This window comes from Monodelphis domestica, chromosome 1 (assembly GCF_027887165.1).
Source record: "Monodelphis domestica isolate mMonDom1 chromosome 1, mMonDom1.pri, whole genome shotgun sequence".
Lineage (NCBI taxonomy): Eukaryota > Metazoa > Chordata > Mammalia > Didelphimorphia > Didelphidae > Monodelphis > Monodelphis domestica.
In genome coordinates, this window is record NC_077227.1 from 640819738 (window position 1) to 640842092 (window position 22355).

General features: G+C 34.9%; 1 protein-coding gene across 10 annotated transcripts in view; it reads left to right on the forward strand.

Annotated features, from left to right (window-relative positions):
* Nucleotides 1–22355, forward strand: part of USP34 (ubiquitin specific peptidase 34) — a 357595-nt gene that overhangs the window by 149410 nt on the left and 185830 nt on the right. For all 10 annotated transcript variants that reach the window (XM_056813961.1, XM_056813959.1, XM_056813952.1 and 7 more), the window contains 3 exons: nt 4692–4773; nt 4865–4957; nt 22020–22145. In XM_056813961.1, coding sequence (XP_056669939.1) covers nt 4692–4773; nt 4865–4957; nt 22020–22145 — 301 coding nt within the window. The remainder of the gene's footprint in view (nt 1–4691; nt 4774–4864; nt 4958–22019; nt 22146–22355) is intronic.

Here is a 22355-nt window from a genome sequence, read left to right on the forward strand (position 1 = left end):
ATATGGTAATATAAAAAAATAGCTGCAGTTCTGCTGTAGCTGATGTCATGAATCTCCCCGCCTTAGGAGCATCTGGACATATTCCAGGATGCAGAAGGCATATACACAACTCCCCTTGGCAGGGATATCTTGTCAAGTCATTTCAGAGGATTTTTCCTTGTTATTTTACTCATAATATGATTATTGATTACCGATTGTCATACACAGTTATTCATTCAATTAATAATTGGGATTTTCCTTACAGTTTAGCCCTAAAATACTAATTACATAATAGGATTACATGCAGAGAACATAAAAGTTACACAGAAGAATAAAATAATGAATATAAACTGAGGTTGTGTAATTAGATTATCTTGTATATTTAGAGCTCATATTCCATGTATGTCTACTGTGTCACTGGGAAAATTCTGGTATTATTAGCTTAGTTGCTAGAATTGGTGTGTGGATGTCAGAGGTTGTTGAGGAAATGAATGTGATAGATCTGGGCTAGCTAGATACCTGGCAATTATATTCATTTACTGACCAGTCAAGCTCAGCTCAGCATCATGCTTAGTGTTATAAAATCCCCAACAAACTAATCCCAAATAGTCTAGCTTATTGACTTCCTTTTTGTCTTCCTCAGATCTATACCTAGTTCATTTGAAGTGTTTGATGATGAATGGATGGAATAGGTTGTCTATTCATTCTGTATTGTAGTTTATTCAACTTTTGTCCATATTCATTCACAGATAGGGAGACTATCCAGTGGGATGGAGTAGTATATGTGGGGGAAATTAAAAAGTTATTCTTGTTAGGAAATCATTGCTTTTTTGGTTTTCAGAGATGTCTTTCCCTTACTAGGAAATCCAAGATCTTACTTAGTTTGTTGAATTGACTGAGTTAAAGAGCCTAATTGCTGGATATTATGTTAAAACCTGGAGATAAGGGAAAGAGTTCTTGCCAGTCATTACCTTATATTCCAATGGAGTAGGTTAACACTCATTAGGAGTTTTCATCTTCTCAATCACTAAAACATGGAAAGCTATAGACTTATGGGAGAAAGTGAATTAGAGGGGACTGGACTGGCTTAGCTACCTAATAGTTATACTTATTTATTGGGCAATCAAGCTTGTCCTCAGGATAAAATTCCAAGATGAGTGGATTGTCCCCTTGGGAAGCAAACATAGTCTTTTTTCCAGTATGACACTCTCTGGACATGTTCTGTGTTAAGAATAGAGGGGATAGATACCCAGCAGTTGGATAGAAGTCTAGTTTTAGGAAAATGGGTCTTAATTTTATAATAAATATTTTAGAGATCATCGTCTCATCCAAAAAACCAACAACAAACTTTTAATAAGAATCAGCCAATCATTAAACATTAATTAAGCATTTCTCATGTATTCGGTGAAGTCCTAATATACAAAAGGAAAAAAAAATTCTGACCCCAAGGTGTTAACATTCCAATATGGGAGTCAACATATGAATAAATTGTTAGATACAAAATATATATAGAACAGATGAAAAGTAGGAGAATTAGAAGGGGAATTTAGAGAATAGTTTTATTATGAACTTTCAAAGGTAGGAAGAGGTAAAACAAACAAATGATAAATCATTTACTTATTTAACAATATCCATGTATTAGATACCAAAAAACAATTTTTATATAACTTTTAAACCATGTTTTTTGGTGGCACTGACAATAATCTTATTCATTTTACACATTTTATTACCTTTCCCTTACAATGATCAACAAAATGTCATTTTTTCCCCCTATTAATTTTTTCTCATGAAATAGTAATCATTTGTTTGGGATTCTGTGTTATTAGAATGTTCCTATAGTACATATTACTTTCTTTTGTATATTAGCGTTTAAATATCTTTGTTTTCTTGGTGCTAGTTATAGTCTAGTAATAATGAAAAAATTTTCTTTTGTACAATTTGGTATGGAAATTATATTGTGATTATGAAGCTATGTCTTTCACTTGGGATCCTACATTAAAGCAGCTAAAAATAGAGGCCAGTTCAGTTTTGCCCATGTTGAATTTAAGATGTCTCCTAGAAATTCAGTTTGATATATCTAGTGAAGAGTTGAAGGTGTAAGACTGGAGGTCAGTAAGTATATTTGATATATCAACATGAAGATGATAGCTGAATACATGGAAGCTGATAAAGAGATAGAATTAGGCAAAATGACCTCAGTTTTTTCAGTAAAATTTGAGGTAAATTTCTTAGCTGTGAGTTGAGGGAGGAACAATGAGAGGCTTGAAGAAGGGATGCAAAGATTTGGAAGAACTACTATAGTGGGTAGGATTATGTGTTAATTTGGGAGGTGAAAAAGGATTGCCTTGCATCAGTAAAGGTCTTTGACATTATGGCACATACATTTCCAAGATATTCAGTCTGGTATTTTTCTTGATTTTCCTCCACCTTCATTCAGCAGCACATGTGCAGGAGCAAAGGCAGCAGATGGTAGAGTGATCTTGGGATGAACCTTGGTATAGCACAATCAGCAATATGATAGAAGAGCTAGGGACTTGAGAATAGAACAGTACAGAAATGAATTGATTCATTAAGTAGTCAGTATGAAGAAAAGAGGAGAGTGTGACTAGTGGCAGAAGTAATGCCTCCTAGTTCCTAGGAAAGAACTGAGAGGTTGTGGTCACAGTGTAGGCAACAAAACTGTGTGGACAAAGTAGCATTTGGTAATAGAAGGAAGAAGAAAAGGTTGAAACCCAATGAATTATGTTCGGATAAGGAAATTAGTACATTTGTGCACGATGGAAAGGTTAATATAGAATAACATACTATATATTTATGTGTATATATATATATATGTATATGATGTAGGGGTGGAGGATTAGGTTATAGGAAATGAGTAAGATGAGGAACTAAGAGGTTAGGATATTTGGGAGAGTATCCATAGGAATGTTGAAATCCTAGAATGAGGGCAGGTGTTGGAGGAAAGAGAAAAAGATTATGAGCCAGTGACTAAATTCATTTATTAAATTAAAAGGAGAATATTCTAGAGGACTATAGATGACAGCTACCACAATTTTGATTTAGTGGTAGATATCTTATCTCAAAGAGGCCCTTAATGTGTTCATAGTTTTCTTAGTGCCTTTCTGTCTACTCTATATATTCATTTAAATGTATGGTTTTCCTTCATTATTACATAAGCTCCCTGGAGGTCAGAGAATTTTTTTGGTAGGGGTTTTCTTTGCTATTCAAGCACTTAGCACAGTGCTTGGCACTTTGTAAATCTTCAATAAATGCTTACTGATTGATTCTTGTGTAATATTGCTAATTCTGTAAGATTAATTATAATACTATATAAAAATGGCAATGTCTTTCCATATTGCTATATAAAATCATGATTCATTGTGAACGAAAAAGAACAAATTAGGCTTCATATATATTATTATTAACATAATTTTCAAATGTTTTTCTCCTTTATGATACTTATTAATACCTACTAATTAGAATATGCTACATATACCTACAAGGCCAATTTCTCATACAGTACATTTTCCTATTTTAAAAGTAATGTGCCCCCATTTTATTTTCCTTCTCTCTAGTTTGAATCATCACTTCTTGTTACTTATATATTTATTTCTTCTCCTTTTTGTTCTTTCCCTTCCTCCCTTTCCTTTTCCTTCTTCCTTTAGTTTTCTTCTGTTCCTTCATTCCCTCTCTCCCTGCCTTCCTATTCCTGTCCCAGTCTCTTTACCACTGTTTGCCACAATGTTTCCAGGCCTATTTCTGCTTATGTCTACTTTCTCACGTTCTTTTTTGGTGGATATCTGACTTCTAGTTGAGTAATTGCCTGATTATATTTAGAACTAGCTTTAAGATTTCAGACCAATTCCTAGTGTGGTGATCCAGTAATAAAAAATTAAGCTAAGTAATTTAAAACTAATTTACTAATGTATTTCAGTATAATGATATTAAATTCTAACTATAAATTAGAAATAGCCTTAAATTTCTCTTAAGTGAGTGAAATTATAGCTTCTTCGAAGTATAATTTTTAGGTTATATCTAAAGTACTTACTCTAACCATTTCCTCTTCTTTTATTTACTTTTAACATATTTTGTTTTAGTCTACTTTTATGTTTTAGAATTCAACATTGGACAGAATATCTGTTCCCATTTTCTTTGACTCGTATGATTAACACTTACTCTTCAAGATCAGATAATCTGTTTTTTCTGACAAACTATTGATCCTTAAGATTTTTAGTTTGAGCAGAAAAGATTTTTATATATTATTATACAGCAACATCTGTATTAAGTATGATATCATTTCTTACATTGTACCTTTTTGGATTATTGTACAAAAACAGACTTGCCACTTTTCTAATACTAACCTATGATAAGTAGAAGAAACTGGTGGGAACTAAATATTTCAGTATTCTGTCATCTTTTAGTTGAAATTAGGCCTCTGAGAAGAAAAGTAGAGCTAGTGAGTTGCTTCATTTCACATTTTTCTCAGTGATCAGATTAAAGCTTTTTAATGAAGAGTTCTCAAAAGCTTTATTTTGCTTCAGTTTTGATGTTTCTTTTAATTACTAAAAAATAAATATGTATATATGCCTACTTATTCAAATGAAGTCACATTTCATTTTGATAAATAATACTAGATTATAATAGTTTTTTATGAAAAAGTCTTCCAGTTTAGTTAATCTACAATGCTAACTATATTTATCATTTTACTTTAGGTCAATTGCAAAAGAGCTTGCAGACTGGCTTATTAGCAACAATGTTGTTGAGCATATATTTGGACCAAATTTACATATTGAGGTTTGTAAAAAAAAAAAATCAACTTGGTTTCCTTCAACCTTGGTAGATGAAAATATTTTGTATATTGAACACATATGTCCCTGTTTTCCAGATTATCAAACAGTGCCAAGTGATTTTGAATTTTCTGGCAGCAGAAGGACGACTAAGTACTCAGCACATAGATTGCATTTGGGCTGCAGCACAGGTAAAGAAATTTTTAGTTAAAGAAATTAGTTAAAGGGGAAGAAATTAAAGGACTTTGTTTTTAATTATCTTAAAAATGTTTCCAATTATTGGAATTTTTTTTTGTTTCACCTTGTATTTTTCTTTTCCTTTTTTAAAAGAATTTTTATTGATATCTTTTGTTTTTACATCATGAAAACTGCCAGCATTCCATTCCCTCTCAGAGAAACATCCTATAAAACAATATTTTTTAAATGGTGAAAAGATGAAGAGAAAACAAAATCACCCAACTCATCAATATAGTGGGAAACGTTTGGAACATGTATGAAGTGTTCCTTGTCTTTATACTTTCCATTTCTTCAAAGGAATGTCTTCTAATATTTCATATTTTTTTCTTTTGAGTCTCACTTGTTCTTTTTTAATTTTGCAACATTTCCTGCAATTATCATTCTAAACAAATTCTAAGTGAATAATTCATATTAATGACTTTAGTCTATTTTCATTGTGGTTTTTTGGTATCTTGTTGCATATATACATTATGTTCTTGTATTTGAAGTTAAGCCTTCAAGTAAAGTAGACATTCTAATTTGTATAGTAAGTACATTTCAGGCATGGAGTACAGTTTATACAAAGGCATTGAGAAGGGAAGTATACTGGAACATCAAGATCAATTTTGCCAGAATATATAGTAATATATGATAAAAAGTGGTGTGGAGCCAAGATGCGAAAGGCTTTAAATGCCATTAAAAGTAGTTTATATTTTTCTTGGGTGAAAAGGAGCCACTGGAGTTACTATTAAGTACAGTTATAGAAATGGTCAAACTTATGCTTTCCAACATTGAGCATAATTTGGAGGAGGAAAAGTCTAGTTAGAGAAATGAATTAGGAAGCAGAATTTTAGATAGGAAGAAGTCATTCCATGAACTTAGATGTAGCCATGTGAATAAAAGAGAATGGGATCAATGAGAGAAATATGGACATTCAAAGTAAATGATCTGGGTGGCAGATAGATGGCTTATTCCATTGAGAGATAAGTAAAGACAGGAGGTGTAATGGAGGGATTGATTGGATGGTATTAAAGAGAGAGAGAATGGAACCCCTCCATTTAAAGGCAAAGGATGTGAGGAGTAGATGTTATTTGCCCCAGGAGGTAGAAGGAGGGGGAGATGGGTTTGTTCCCTCCTTCAGTCCTCTTCAGAAATGTCTCCTCACTAAACCTGCCCTTTCCCTTTTGTCTAATGACTGTGATTTGAAATATTCTTCTACCCTAGTGGAAGAGAGAGAAATAAGTTTCTTTCCCCTCAGCTGAACTAGTGTTCTTCACTAACACTGAAGTCTGGATGGTAGATAACCGTCTTTATTCTAAAAATTAAGTGGGTCAGGGTTAAACAGGGAAAATGGCTACAGGGTTTTGGTGTCTAGAGGAAAGAGGTGAAAGGAGGTCCCTACTTAAGTTTCCTTTCCCCTCCCTCCAAGTTGAGAGACTCAGGCTTCACAGCCTGGCCTCCTAGAAGTTCAGGTTGGGTGAACCCTGGTTTTATCATAGCTGAGCAGTGTCCAGACCCAGGGTGTCACAGGGGTGCTCATTTTGAGCTGTGATTCTTGCTTCTTTCAGGTTCCCGCCACCTCTCTTTGGGGATCTTTGAGGGGATGATGTTTGGGTTCAAATAGGGATTAAGTTCAGCACTCAGGAGCTAGTCTCCAACCAGACCAGCTCCTTTGCCTTCTCAAGACTGAGAAAGTCAACTGTTTCCCTCCTGGAATCTCTTCTTCAGGATTCCAAGCCCTTTTCCCCATCCCAAGCTGTGGATGGAAATCTTTGCAGTTCTTCCAAGTCTCTGTTAAATCAAGTCTCTGGATCCTTCCTCTATCACAGAGGTCCTGAGTTCAAGTCTGACCACAGACATTTCCTAGCTGTGTGACCCTGAGCAAGCCACTTAACCCCCATTGCATAGCCCTAATTGCCCTTCTGCCTTGGAACCAATGCACAATATTGACTCTAAGATGGAAGGTAAAGCTATTTTTTTTTAAGTATATAATCTGGCAAATAATTGGATATATAAAGTTTGGAAGAAAGGGTAGAATTTGAGATGACAGTGAAGTAGTAATAGAGTAAGTCTGTGATTCAGTTGGATAGAGTATCAGGTTTAGAGTCAGGAAGACTTGATTTCAGATTCAGCCTCAGACATTTACCAGCTATGAGATCCTGGGCAAGTGACTTAACCCTTTTCTCCTCAGTTTCCTCCTCTTTAAAATGAATTGAAGTAGGAAATGGCAAACCATTCCAGGATCTTATCAAGAAAACTTCAAATGGGCTCCAAAATTGTTGGATGTGATGACTAAACAAATAGTGAACCTGGTTTACAAAAAGGATGATGATATCTTCTTTAGAGTCATTAAAATTTTATTAAGTACCTGGTATGTCCCAGGTGCTGAGGTTATAAGTAGAAAGAATGAAAAAGTCCTTATTTACAGTGAGCTTACATTCTAATGGAAGAGACAGTTACATATAAAATAGGTCCATTTGTGTGTGCACACATAGGGCATTAGTAGGCAAAGATCAAGAAAAGCTTCTTGCAGAAATTGTTGTCTATACTTCATCTTAAAGGGAAAAGAGAAGCTTTATGAGGATAGAAATAAGGGAGACATGCATTCCAGGCATTGGAATGGCCCACTTCCAAGTTCCTTCTGAATGTCTTATTTTGGAATCCTGGATTGTTTTATCTTCATTCTCTTTTGACTGTATTTCTGACTCTCCAGATATTGTTACCTGTTCTGTTACTTATCCAACCCTTCAAACATGTTGACTCCGTTTTATATGCTGTCTTCCTCCATTACAGTGTAAGCACCTTGAGGGCAAGGACTAACTTTATGCTTGTATTTATATACCCAGCAATTATCACAATGTCTGGCATACAGTAGGATTGTTGTTTGCCTTTTAGTGCAAAGGCAGAGAGATGACAGATTGAGTATCCTGAGTAGAAAAAAATCCTTTTTTGACTGGGTCTTGAGAATATAGGAGGGAGAGTATTAGTATTGTCCATTGAATTTGGAAAGGTATATTGGGGCCAGGATATATGGGACTAAAAGCTAAATGGAGTAGTTTATATTTCAATCTAGAGTCAATTGGAAGCCACTAGAGTTGATGGAATAGAGGAATGAGTTGGTTAGATCTCTGTTTAAGGAAAATTACTTGTCAGTAGACTGTAGGATATACTGAAATAGTGAGAAACTTGATGTAGGAGATAGACAATTATGAGGCTATTGTAATAATATAGACAATGGGGTGATGATGCTCTAGACTTCTTAGTAGAAATGGAGAAGTGTCAGATGTTAAAATGTAAAGTATAATGGGCAACTCATTAGATATGGTAAGTGAGATTGAGTGATGAATCAACTAGCATTCATTATGTGTCTGCCAGTTTAAATTATTCATTAGTTACCTTGCATTGAAGCTTGGGAGAGATCCTGGGACTAGATATATGGATCTGAGTATCCTCTACCTAGTAGAAATGATAATTAAACCAAAAGGAGTTGATGAGATTATCAGGAGACAAGATAGGAACTAAATAAGAACAATTTCATGAAAATCCATAGGGGAAACAGTATGTGGGTTAGAAAGAGTGGTCATCTGTGTAGAAAATTAACTCTTAGGTTGAGAAGGATTGGGTTGGAGTAAATTTGCAGTTAAGAAGTCATTGACTACTTTTATTTTTTTTTAAGCCCTTACCTTCCATCTTAGAATCAATAATATGTATTGGCTCAAAGGCAGAAGAGTGGTAAAGACTAGGCAATGGGGGTCCAGTGACTTGCCCAGGGTCACACAGCCAGGAAGTATCCAAGGTTGGATTTGAACCCAGGACTTCCTGTCTCTAGGCCTGTCTCTCCCCCATTGAGCGACCTAGCTTCCCCCAATTGGTTACTTTTAAAAGGTTAGAACAAGGGTCCCCAAACTTTTTATACAGGGGGCCAGTTCACTGTCCCTTAGACCATTGGAGGGCTGGACTATAAAAACCTATTTCTAACCCTAAGCCAGCAGCAGTATACACAGTGTGGAATCCCCTCCCCCAGATGACCACTCACCATGCTAATGTCTTCCATTGTGCAGCCACATAATCCTTTGCTCTGCGCCTCATTCTAAGGCACCACACAAAGGATTATGTCACTGGAAGTAGTATTGTATGTGAGCAATGCCAAGCTTTGGGGCACTGCCACATAGAATGCTCCTCTCACTGACCACCAATGAAAGAGGTGCCTCTTTTGGAAGTGTGGTGGGGGCTGGATAAATGGCTTCAGGGGGCCACATGTGGCCTGTGGGCCTTAGTTTGAGGACCCTTGGATTAGAAGGAACAACATTTTAGAATGATTTGATGGTCAGTATACTTTAGCGACCATAAGTTTCATTGGTTTTAAAGTTTTAATTGTGGACTTCAAAAGAGGAAAAACCCAGTGAGTAATGGAGTCAGAGGAAGAATACAAAAATGAAAATGAAGTACACTGAGTATTTTGACTCTTCCACTACAACCAATATCAGAGAGTATTCTACCAGTGCTAGGGAAGATACTCTGTGATTCAAGTCTTTTTAATGACTAATAGAAAAAGTAATCCAGGATGAAGGGAAGTTTGCTTACTATGAAACAAGAATTCCAGAGGGCATAGTGGAAATGGCATGCAAATTTTGATTGTGATATAGGTTTGGTAGAGGGGAAGGGGATAGGACAATATATTCCCCTTTGCCTTTTCTTTGTCAGGCTATCTCAACTACTTTAATAATCCTGTAGAAAACAACTGACTTATCATTTTCTTGATCCTTTTCATCATCTTCATCTTTGATCTTCAGATCATTTATAACTAAGCAAGGTCCTTCGTGGAATATACTGTGTCGACTTCAATTCTTCAAATGTGTTTTGAGCTAGGGCACATGCTTGTCTTAGTCACAGGGCAATAGAATCTGAGTTAAAAGGGATTGCAAAGACTTTTCTATTGCCTTCAATACATATCTGAACAGGAAGACTCCTTTAAAAGTACCAAAGTAGTCATCTTGCCTTTATTTGTTGACTTCTCACAGTATAAAAGCCATTACTTCTAGAAGAGAGTCTTTATACTAAAAAAATAACTGGTTATTGTATGGAATTTTTATCTACTTTATCCCATCTTTGACTCAGTTTTTTGTGAGTTAATTCTGTTATTTAAAACATTATCTTATTTGGAGTTATTTGCATCTTAAATAGTCTTACAGTCTGTGTCTTTGACCAAATCATTGATAATTATGTTAAACTGCATAAGACCTAGCATAGACCATCAGGGCATTTCATTGAAGATATCCCTCTAAGTGATATTGAATCATTAATCACTATTCTATTCATTTGGCATTTTAACTCTTTCCAAACAAGGCTCTACAAACTATTCTCTGCTTGTTTTTGTAAGGCTTAATTGCTGAAAATGTTTTTTACGTGTTTACTTCTTTTAAAAGAGGTAAAAACCTTTCTTAACTTTTGGGCCTTACAAACATTTGATTCATGGGTGATACTTTAAAGATTCTTTATCTAATCTAAATTTCCCAGTATTTTATATATAATTAGTTTGAGAGATTATCAGAATGCTTTGCTAAAATTTAAGTAAGGGTGGGCCTAGTCAAGATACCAGCTTAGAAGTAGCAAAAGTTAATTCCTCCATGAAAACTCTTCCACACCAATCAAAAACAATGCTCTTTAAGGGTAACTGAAAACCAAATCCAACAAGACCAAGCTGTGGGCCCTCCAGCTGATTCAATCTTAAAGATATGCTTGAGAAGGTTGAATTCTCTGTTTTAAGGAAAAGAAAGAAGGAAGATCCCAGTGTCCCTGCCCCACCTAAGACTTGGACTGTCTTTGGGATCCTAGGGCCAGGGCTCCAACGAGGACAGAGTACCTTGCTACTACATCATTTTGAAGCTTAGGCCTCTGACCACAGCTGGCAAGGAGTCAGCTGGAGGAGAGAAGCAGAGAAGAGGGCAGACTGGCCACAGCCTTCAGCCTCCACACCTCCATTTTAGGACTGTGCCTCTGGAAGTTTTGACCTCAGGGCACATTCAGCTGTGCAGATCACCTCTGCTGGTTTAATCTAGTTTATCAGTAGTGCACAGAAGAAGCCTCTAGATTCTTGAGTCTAGAGGGCTTCTAATCCCTACCTGCTGCACTGAGACTCTAGGTAGGTATCCTGCTCACTGGGATCCCAGGGGGAAGGCTCTAACTGATCTAGTATCTTGGTACCACCACGGGAAACTCAGGGCTCTGATTAGGCAGCTGGCAAAAAGGAGTAGAGAGGAGGACCAGAGTAACTACCTTCTGCTTCCATAACTTTACTTAACCTTTAGGCTCTGTTGGCAGCAGGGGAAGATCTGGCATCATGGAACATTAATACAACTGGTCAGCTCCATCAGCCTAATCCAGTTAATTACAAAAGCAGAAAAGCCCAAACTCACAGATTTAATAAAAGAAACAAAGGAGCAAGAATACAGCCAATGAGGTGGGGTAAATAAGGAAAAACTATGACTATACAATAGAAAAAAATTACAAGCAACAGATTCTATTCCGTTAATGAAAAAAAGAACAAATGGAACCAAGGAGGACAAAGGAACACCAAGTAAAAACTCAAGAAACTCCAGTGAATTGGACTCAAGCCTCTAGAAGAACTTAAAACACAGTTCAAAAAACAATTAAGAGCTTGAAGAAAATTGGGGAAAATACTTAAAAAGCAAAATAGGTCATTTGGAAACAGAGAAGTGAACTAAAACAAGAGAATAGTAAAATTTTAAAGCCAGAATTGGCTAGCTCAAAAAAATGAGGCAAAGAAATTAAAAAGATAAAAAACAATGACCTACGAAGAAAATAGATCAAAAGGAAAAGGAGGATCAAAAAGTCAAGGATGAAATTCAGTCTTTAAAAATTAGAATTAAAAAATTAGAAGTGAAGTCTCACAAGGTAGCAAGAATCTCTAAAACAGTCAAAAGAAAAAAAGATGAGTATAATATGAAACACCTCATTGATTAAACAACAGATTTTAAAAATAGATTAAGGAGAGACAGTTTGGACTACCTGAAAATCTTGAGAAAAAGCCAAAGCCAGTTTATAGCAGTTAAAATTAGGGTTTTTTTTTTCTGCTAGAAGTATTATATTTTTAGAGGTTTATTAAAGATTAAGAATGAAAGAAAATACAAAATAAGAAAGCATGTGCCTAGGAGGGCTAAATGGCCCATTCACTTACACTACATCATGAGAGACCTGTGTCCCTGGAAGTGCAAGCAGGAATAGAGAGAGAAGAAGGCAGCGTCCGTTTTAAAAACCTCTCTCTCTTCGTGGCCCAGGTGATGACTTCACCTGAGATTATGGGGAACTCTGGGAGCTACCAAGGACTCCTGGGAATTGAAGTCCTGGGTTCAAATCTCCATTTTTACATTTATCCATTTGATCCTCTGGGGAAAAGGTTTTTTCCCAAAGGATCATGAAAACATAATCAACTTAAAGATTACAATAATTTGAGGATAAGAGGAAAAAACAAAACAAAACCAGTAATTGCTGGACGCATTGACAAAAAGCCAGTTAGGGAGCAGTCCCCATTGGCATGAAAGTATAGATACAAATAAATGTTCAATCAACCACACCCAAAGTTCATTCTTGATCTTCTCCTGCAGCTTGTGGTCTGGAGGCATCTTCATGGTGTCTTCTCCAAGCAGTTCAGTTTCTGGATTTGGAGAGGTAGCATGTTTCTTTACCTAAAATTTTTCTCAAAAGGAATTTAAACTTTGCAATTTAAAATAATAATATTTTTACATTTCCCCATTATAAGGGTGATTGAAAAACACAGGATCACTTAGGGGTGCATGGCTGAGTTATGAGGTATATGAATCAGTTGGTAAGAGAAATTCAAATGACATCAGAAAAATCCAAATAAAAAAGAAAATTTCAGGATGAAAATATAGACTATCAAAGTCTTATGTGTAAAAGTTCGAAGTAAAAGAAAAATAAATCTATAATAGGTCCTTGAATCAGGGCCCAATTAAATGATCTAAGCAAGTAAACATTTACCCAGTCAGTAGCCAGGACTATAGAAAGTTTGCCACACTATGAAAGACAGAAAAGTGACTAGATTATAGGAGCTAGGTAGGAGCCAAGTTTGGGGATTCGTGTCTCTAAGTATTTTCAGAGTGAATGTGGACACAAGGAAGGCCTATGTCTTTTTTTTTTTTTTTTAATTTTAAACATTATTTTATTTGGTCATTTCCAAACATTATTCACTGGAAACAAAGATCATTTTCTTTTCCTCCCCTCCCCACCTCCCACCACCTTTCCCTCTCCCATAGCCGACGCACGATTCCACTGGTTATCACATGTGTTCTTGACTCAAACCCATTTCCCTGTTGTTGGTATTTGCATTAGAGTGTTCATTTAGAGTCTCTCCTCAGTCATATTCCCTCAACCCCTGTAGTCAAGCAGTTGCTTTTCATCGGTGTTTTTACTCCCACAGTTTATCCTCTGCTTGTGGATAGTATTTTTTAGATCCCTGCAGATTGTTCAGGGACATTGCATTGACACTAATGGAGAAGTCGATTGTACCACAGTGTATCAGTCTCTGTGTACAATGTTTTCCTGGTTCTGCTCCTCTCGCTCTGCATCACTTCTGGAGGTTGTTCCAGTCTCCATGGAATTCCTCTACTTTATTATTCCTTTTAGCACAATAGTATTCCATCACCAACATATACCACAGTTTGTTCAGCCATTCCCCAATTGATGGGCATCCCCTCGTTTTCCAATTTTTGGCTACCACAAAGAGCGCAGCTATGAATATTCTTGTACAAGTCTTTTTCCTTATTATCTCTTTGGGGTACAAACCCAGCAGTGCTATAGCTGGATCAAAGGGCAGACAGTCTTTTATCAGCCTTTGGGCATAGTTCCAAATTGCCCTCCAGAATGGTTGGATCAATTCACAATTCACAACTCCACCAGCAATGAATTAGTGTCCCCATTTTGCCACATCCCCTCCAGCATTCATTACTTTCCATAGCTGTCTGGGTAGTATGTTATACATGCAAGAAAATATAAAGAGTTTTAGAATTCAAAAATATAGCTTATATGCATTGACACCCTCTGCCAACTAAGAATATAGAATACAAAGTTTTCTCACTAAAATGAGATCCATTTCCTCTTCATATCTGGCCATGATCTACTGTGAATTTCACAAGTTTTTTTTTATAAAGAACAGTATTACAAATATGTAGATATCAATATCCCCAAAATTCTCAATAGCCCCATTAATTACAATGGCAAACAAACCCACTATCATATTTCACAGAAGTAGCTGTAAGGCATTTTTTAAAAGCCTATGAATTGATAGATATTTGTCACAATTTTTACAATCATAGCAAATATTTCAACCTTGGTAAACATTTTTAAACAAAGTAAAACTTATTTTGGGTTTAGAAAATCATCAAGAAATCTAGATATCATTCTGGTGGAAGTTAACTAGTGAGCTGAAGAGTTATAAATGAAGGGTGCTCCTTTTTTTTTTTTTTGGAGGCTTCTAGGGGTACAAATGCCCTGGGATTAACTGCCCAACTTCCATTCACATTTTTAGAAATATGGGAAGGTTGGGGGTTATAATTATATTTCACTTAAGCTACTAGAATGGGCCTTATACCTCGTGTTAGGGGCAGGCAAAAATGACCAGAGAATGTTAAGAAAAATTCTAAAAATCATATCTGAAGAACCCTTAAAATCAATTTGAGATAATTAGCTCTCTAAATTTCCAAAGGTTGTTGTAGCACTTGTCTGATGGAGTCCATCTATCCTCTGTGTGACAATTTAGAAAGTCAAAGATAGAAAAGCTGTTTTTATATGGGCCTACTCAATGTTTGTTCAGTATGGTTGTAGGGGAAAAGCAACAGAATTTAACAGTAGTTAAAACTCAGTACATTAAAATGATTCAGTGTAACAGAAGAGCATTGAATTCAGTAATATATGAACTTAAAATCACAAAGTTAAACCTTAAACAAAACAATCAGCAAAATGCAATGGAATACAGAGATTTTTATAAACCATTGGAGTCTGAAATGCCTTAAAAATATAACCTCCAGTCTCTTTAAAGTTCCTTGGGTTTTTATTCATTTAGATGCCTGTTGTCAGAAGGCAAATTGGTAATGGTTAGACAATAGGATTTAAATGACCCCAAGTGACTTGCCCAGGGTCTGTGTGAAATGTCTGAGTCCAGATCCGAACCCAGGACCTCCCATCTCTGGGTCTGGCTCTCAATCCACTGAGCTACCCAGTTGCCCCTATAGTGAGGAATCTTCAAATTTGGCTAAAGAGGGAGCGGAATTTTGCCCCTGGATCACATGTGAGGTAAATGAAAGAATCAATATAGTTAAGAGATATCTTTTTAAAGTAACCATGCTTTAAGTTCCTGTTTGGAAAAGTCTCTTCCTTCTTTCCCTTTCTTTCTCCCCTCCTGTGATCCCTTGCCCCCAGTCCAAGTGGAGGCTAATTGTAGCCTAAGGGACAATTACCCCCATTTTTTACCAGCTGATAGAAATCAGTCCTGGGCCTGGGGCAATGAGTGGTATACTCTGAGGCTAGAGTTTGCTGCGTGGGTGGGTCACCAGGTGATCAAGATCTGGGTCAAACAGGTCCGAATGCTGGGAAGGAGCTGAGCTGGTCAGGAAGGATGGGCAGGTGAGTGATAGTGAATCAAGAAAGTTGGTAGCAGATGGCTGCAGGTCAGAGCTGATCAAGACAGTTTTCTAAAAAAGCATCTTGGAGAAACATGGCTTAAAAAAAAATAAACTAGGCACTAGCTATTAAACGCTGAACTTAGTTACAGTAGATCAGAAGATTAAGGGTATTTCATTGTGCCTACGTGGTTAGCCAAACTGTAGCAGTTAAAATTAATTTTTTTCTGCTAGAAGTATTATATTTTATAGATTTATTAAAGATTAAAAGTGAAAGAAAATACAAAATAAGAAAGCATGCACCTAGGAGGGTCAAATGGCCCATTCACTTACGTGTGTCTCTGGAAGTGCAAGCAGAGGGAGAGAGGGAGAGGACACCTGAGATTATGGGGAACTCTGGGAACTACCAAGGACTCCTGGGAATTGAAGTCCAGGATTCAAATCTCCATTTTTACAAGTTTGTGGGAAAATTTATATCCCTGAGTGCATATATCAACAAATCAGGAGGGAGGAGGTCAGTGAATTGGGCATACAAATTAAAAAACTAAAAAGAGAACAAATTAAAAATCCCCAGATAAAAACTAAATTGGAAATACTAAAAATCAAAGGAGAAATCAATCAAATTGAAAGTAAAAGAACTATTGAAGTAATAAATAAGACTAGTAGCTCTTACTTTGAAAAAACAAATAAAAGTATTTGTCAATCTAATAAAAAAAGAAAATCAAATTAACATTATCAATGATGAAAAGGGCAACCTCACCTCTACTGAAGGTAATTATTGAGAACTATTTTGCCCAACTATATGACAATATGACAGTTTGGTGAAATGGATGAATATTTACAAAAGTATAAACTGCCTAGATTAGCAAAGGAGAAAATAGACTACTTACATAATACCTCCTCAGAAAAGGAAATTGAAGACACCATCAAGGAATTCCATATGAAAAAATCCTCAGGGCCAGATGGATTTATAAGTGAATTCTATCAAATATTTAAGGAACAAATAATCTCAATATTATACAAACTATTTGACAAAACAAGCAAAGAAGGAGTTTTATCAAATTCCTTTTATGATACAAATATGATACAAAAGTCCAAAGCCAGGCAAACTAAAAACAGAGAAAGAAAACTACAGACCAAGGGAACTAATGAAATAAAATGTGAAGGTTGTGGTACTGCCTAAGAGATAGAAGGGAGGATCAATGGAATAGACTTGGGATAAATGATCTCAGTAAGATAGTGTACAATAAACATAAAGATCCTGGCTTTTGGGACAAGAATCCACTATTTGACAAATATTGCTAGGAAAATTGGAAAACAGTATGGGAGAGATTAGGTTTAGATCAACATCTCATACTCTATATCAAGACACATTCAGAATGAGGAAATGACTTAAATATAAAGAGAGAAAGTATAAGTAATTTAGGTGAACATAGAATTGTATATCTGTTAGATTTATGGGAAAGGAAATAATTTTAGACCAAGAAAAAGATAGAGAATATTATGAAATATAAAATGAATGATTTTTATTATATTAAATTAAGTTTTTGTACAAACAAAGCCAATGCAAAAAAAATTATGAGGGATGTAACAAATTGAGAAAAAGTCTTTATAACAAAAACCTCTAATTAAGGTCTAATTTCTCAAAGTTATAAGGAGCTAGGTCAAATTTACAAAAAATTAAGCCATTCTCCAATCAAGAAATTGTCAAGGAATATGAATAGGCAGTTTTCAGATAAAGAAATCAAAACTATCAAAAAACACATGAAAAAGTGCTCAAATTCTTTCATAATTAGTGAAATGGAAATCAAAACCACCTAGCAGATTGGCCAATATGACAGCAAAGGAAAATCGTAAATGTTGGAGGGGATGTGGCAAAATTGGGACACTAATACAGTGCTGGTAGAGCTGTGAATTGATGGAACTATTGTGGAGGGCAATTTGGAGTTATGCCCAAAGGGCTTTAAAAGACTGCCTGCCTTTTGATCCATTAGTACCGTTTCTGAGTTTGTACCCTGGTGAGATAATAAGGAAAAAGACTTGTGCAAATTCATAACTACTCTCTTTGTAGTAGCAAAAAATTGGAAAATGAGGGTATGCCCTCTGAATGGAGAATGGCTTAACAAATTGTAGTATTTGTTGGTGATGGAATATTATTGTGCTGAAAGGTATGATGAAGTGGAGGATTTCCATTTGAACTGAAAGACTTCCAGGAATTAATGCAGAGGGAAAGGAGCAGAACTAGAAGAACATTCTACACAGAGTCTCATGCATTGAGGCACTTTCGAATGTAATAGACTTTTATACTAGCATCAGTGTAATGACAATCTAAAGGGGTTTATGAGAGGTAACACAATCCACATTCAGAGAAAGAACTGTGGGAGTAGAAATGTAGGAAAAAAACCCCATATGATCAATCACCTGGTTCGATGAGGATATGATTGGGGTTTTGGTGTTAAATGATCACTATTGCAAATATGAATAGTAAGCAAATAGCTTATAACCCAGTTGAATTGGTAATCAGCTTCGGGAGGAGGAAGGGAAGGAATATGAATCATGTAACCATGGAAAAATATTCTAAATAATTAATTTTTATAAATTAGGTATGTTATACAGATCTACTTTTATCATTTGCCTGATTTATTGGACAGTTTAATTTTAGTTATTTAGCTTTCACTAGTAGATCCTCTTTTTGATGAAACCAAGTTAGCACTTAGTGATTGCTCTTTCCATTCGTAAATGTTTTCTTATCTTCTTTCTATAACTATTTTCTCTAATTTTACCAGAAATTAATGTTGCACTCATTGGAATCATGTTTATGTGCTATATGCTCTTCCTTTTTTTTTTTTTGCACAGTCTTATCATAACATTAAAAACAAAAAGTTGATGCGTTTTCATATAGAGACACAGGACTCACTTTAGGCCAGATGTTTTTACTTTTTTTTTCTTTTTTCCCCCCATTTACTTTTTTTTTGTTTCATGAATGCTTTAAGTAGTCTATTGAAACCCTTTCCAAAATAATATTTTTAAATGCATAAAATAAAATATATAGGAATACAGGGAAACCAATTATTAAAAAGTAACAGCTATAACTTTTCTTTAAAGTTCATTGATCCTGAGTTAAGAATGGTTGCTTTAGAAATTTTCTCTTTTATTCATCCTAATTATTTCTGTGTTTTCACAATTTAATTATTATAGGTGTCCTTAATTACTTTAGTAGATAAGGCCTCCCTACCTTTTTTCTTAGTCTCTTTAAAAATTTTAAATAAAAAACAATTATTATTTTCTAAGCAATGTATAAGCAGTGAAGATACAATCCTTTGACATCTGAGCTCAAATCTAAGGTGAATGAAATGTTATTCCTTAGTTTTGCTCTCTGTTGTGCATTCTGAATTGCAGTGGCAATTTTTCTCTATACTTCCTATAATTTTTTCTTTTCTTTTTCTTGAAACCCAAACCATGTCTCTTAGAAGGTAAAAGATATAGGAGATCAGTAAGGGCTAGGCAATTGGAGTTAAGAGACTTTTCCTGAGTCACACACGTCAGAAGTATGAGGCCACATTTGAACTTGGCACCTAGCTACCTCCAATTCATATAATTTTCATCTCAGCAACCCATTTCTGTATTTGTTGAGAATTAGATAATTAAGTAGAGAATTAAGTTTTCCTTTTTAAGTTATTCTTCCTTTCCAAGGATGAAGTTATCATTAAGAAAATTTAGCAAATTATTAGTTGTTTTCATCTCTAGCAGATGTTGAAATTATTCATCACTATCACATCTCACTACTACCCTAGACCTCTGGATCTGTTTCCCAGACTCATCTCTTTCCTGTGTAGTTCAGGTCATCTCTTTCACTCTCCTAAGACAGTATCTCTTCATATTTCTTCCTCTATTGATCTTTACATAGGCATCTCTTAATGTACAATTTGACTATGCACTAAATATTACTTATTTTATTTCTTTTAAATAAGCTATATACCCTTAATTCTAGTTTTTTGTTTTGTTTTAAATTTTTACCTTCTGTCTTCAAATCAGATTCCAAGGCAGAAGAGTGGTAAGGGCTTGGTAGTGGACATTAAGTGACTTACCTAGGTTTACACAGCCACAAAGTGTCTGAAGCCACATTTGAACCCAAAATCTCCTGTCTAGCCAAGCTTTCCATTCACAGAACTACTTAGCTGCCCTCCAAAGCTATATTCTGTTAATGCAGTCTCTTCTCTAGTTAGGTTTCCATGGTACCTTTGATGTCAATATTTTTTACTCACTCGTTTATTTTGCTTTTTAAACATACTTTGTGCATAGACACTTGAGGGATATGAGTTTTCTTAAGGTATATATATATATATATATGCCATATATATTTATATATATAAAATTTTTGTGACATGTGAATTTCATATTGCTATTCTCATTACTGTATCGCTACCTTGCTTAATATGCTTAGGCAGTTTGGTCATTTCACCCCTCCATTTTAGATTGAAGCCCTTTTAATTGAAGTCCAGACTAGCATTCTTGTATCAGTCTGTGTCTCATTCACTCCTTTCTTATCTAAGAACCTTTTTATTCCCTTATTGTCCTTTATGACTTAGATTTAAAATTCGTTCTCCCATACTACTTTCTCATATAACTTGTTTATTTTTGTCTTCTTCTGAACCCTTTGTTTGGAAAAAGTTAAAAACGTCTATATGTTAAGGTCTTAAGTTTCTTGACCAAGATTTCATAATTCATCTCAGTTCTTGCTAAATTACTTCTCCCACTATCATTTGTGCTTTCCAGTCAGCCAAAACCACTTCTCTCTTTTTTTCCCTTATTGCATGCTCTCTGTACTGATGACTTCTTTTGGATTAACTTTTTACATTTACAATTTATGTGTGTGTGTGTGTCTATATATATGTGTGTGTATATACATATATAGTATATATCCATACATACATACATATGGATACATACATACATAAATATCCTCTTTGGATGGGACTCTATGTCCTTTGCTTTCTAGGAGTTCAGCATTAGATGTGAGATAAATGTTGGATATGGAAGAGGACAAAAGTAAAAATTGCAGATAGGATCAACAAAAGGTCTGAAATTCTCTTTTCTCTCATTTTACTTATATTCCAAATGACAGTAAAGTACTACAGATTCTCAGAAACTCAAGAAGACTTTTATTAATTCATATAAACGGAAGTGAACAGAACCAGGAAAATGAATTATGTAATAACTAGACTAATGTAAAGGAAAACAACTTTGAGTTAAGAACTCTTATTAATGAAGTAGCCAGTCATGATATCAGAAGACTGATGAAGCATGTCTTTCACTTTTTATGGGGAAAAAAAAGATAGATGTAGAATAGGAAATTACTCCCTCCTTACCATCCCAGCCCTGCAAAAGTAATAGAAACATTGACGTAAAGAGTTTATTTTTCACATTTGTATGTCAGATTGTGGTATTGGATACAATCAAAAGCTTAAAAAATTTTAGTTTAATTCATAGTTTCTCTTTTAATTGATAAAGCGTCAATAAAATAAGAGGAAAACTATATATAAATGTTGACATTGAGTTCTTAGTATTCTGTATTCTGAAAAATAAAAATTTAAAAGCCAACTGATTTTAGCTTTCCTATAAACTATGAAAATTTTTGATTCTTCAATCAAGATTTTGTCATAATATAAATAAAAGAATTTTTTGTTTAGTACTGCAGGAGCAAAAAACAATAATCTTTCATATTATTTTTATAAGTACATACACCCATATATTTAGTAAAATAATTAACAATAACGAGGTGATATCATACAACATTTTTGCTGAATATAGTTTTTATTTCTGTTTTCACTAACCACATTATGTTTTGATTTTGGCATTAAGCAAACCATTTTATGTTTGTAATAAGTATGTTATTTTTAAAAACTTTTTTTTTTAAACCCTTACCTTCTGTCTTGGAATCAATAATATGTATTGGTTCCAAGGTAGAAGTGTGGTAACGGGTAGGCAATGGGAGTTAAGTGACTTTCCCTGGGTCACACAGCTGGGAAGTGTTTGAAGCCTGATTTGAACTAGAACCTTCTGTCTCTGGCCTGACTCTCAATCCATTGAGCTACCCAACTGCCCCCTTAGAAAAACCTTTAATTTGATTTTTAGTTATATATTATCTGGAATTTAATAGATACTTCAAATTAGTTATTTTCTGCTTGATATTTGATATGATATATAAAATTCATTTATTCCATGCTTAAATAATTACAGGAATACTCTACCACTATATATAATGGATGTAAAGGTCAATGAATCTCATCTAGTTAACTTGCTACTCATTATTATACTTTATGTTAATATACTTTTCCTATTCCATATTTTACTTAAAAATGTGAACTTTCTTGTTTTCCAGTTGAAACATTGTAGTCGGTACATACATGACTTGTTTCCCTCCCTCATCAAGAACTTGGATCCTGTCCCACTTAGACATCTTCTTAACCTTGTTTCAGCTCTTCATCCAAGTGGTCATACAGAACAAGTAAGACATTTAAAAAGTTTTATATTTGTGAGAAGTGGGAAAATGTACTGTCTAAACCAAGAATTGTTAACCTGATATCCAGGAAATTAAAAAATGTTTTTGAGAACCATAATGCAATACAGTTGTTTTCCATTGTTATTGTTATGTACTTTTTGGAAAGAGTGCTGGACTTGGAATCAGGAATCCTGGAGTTGAATTCCAACCTCAGAT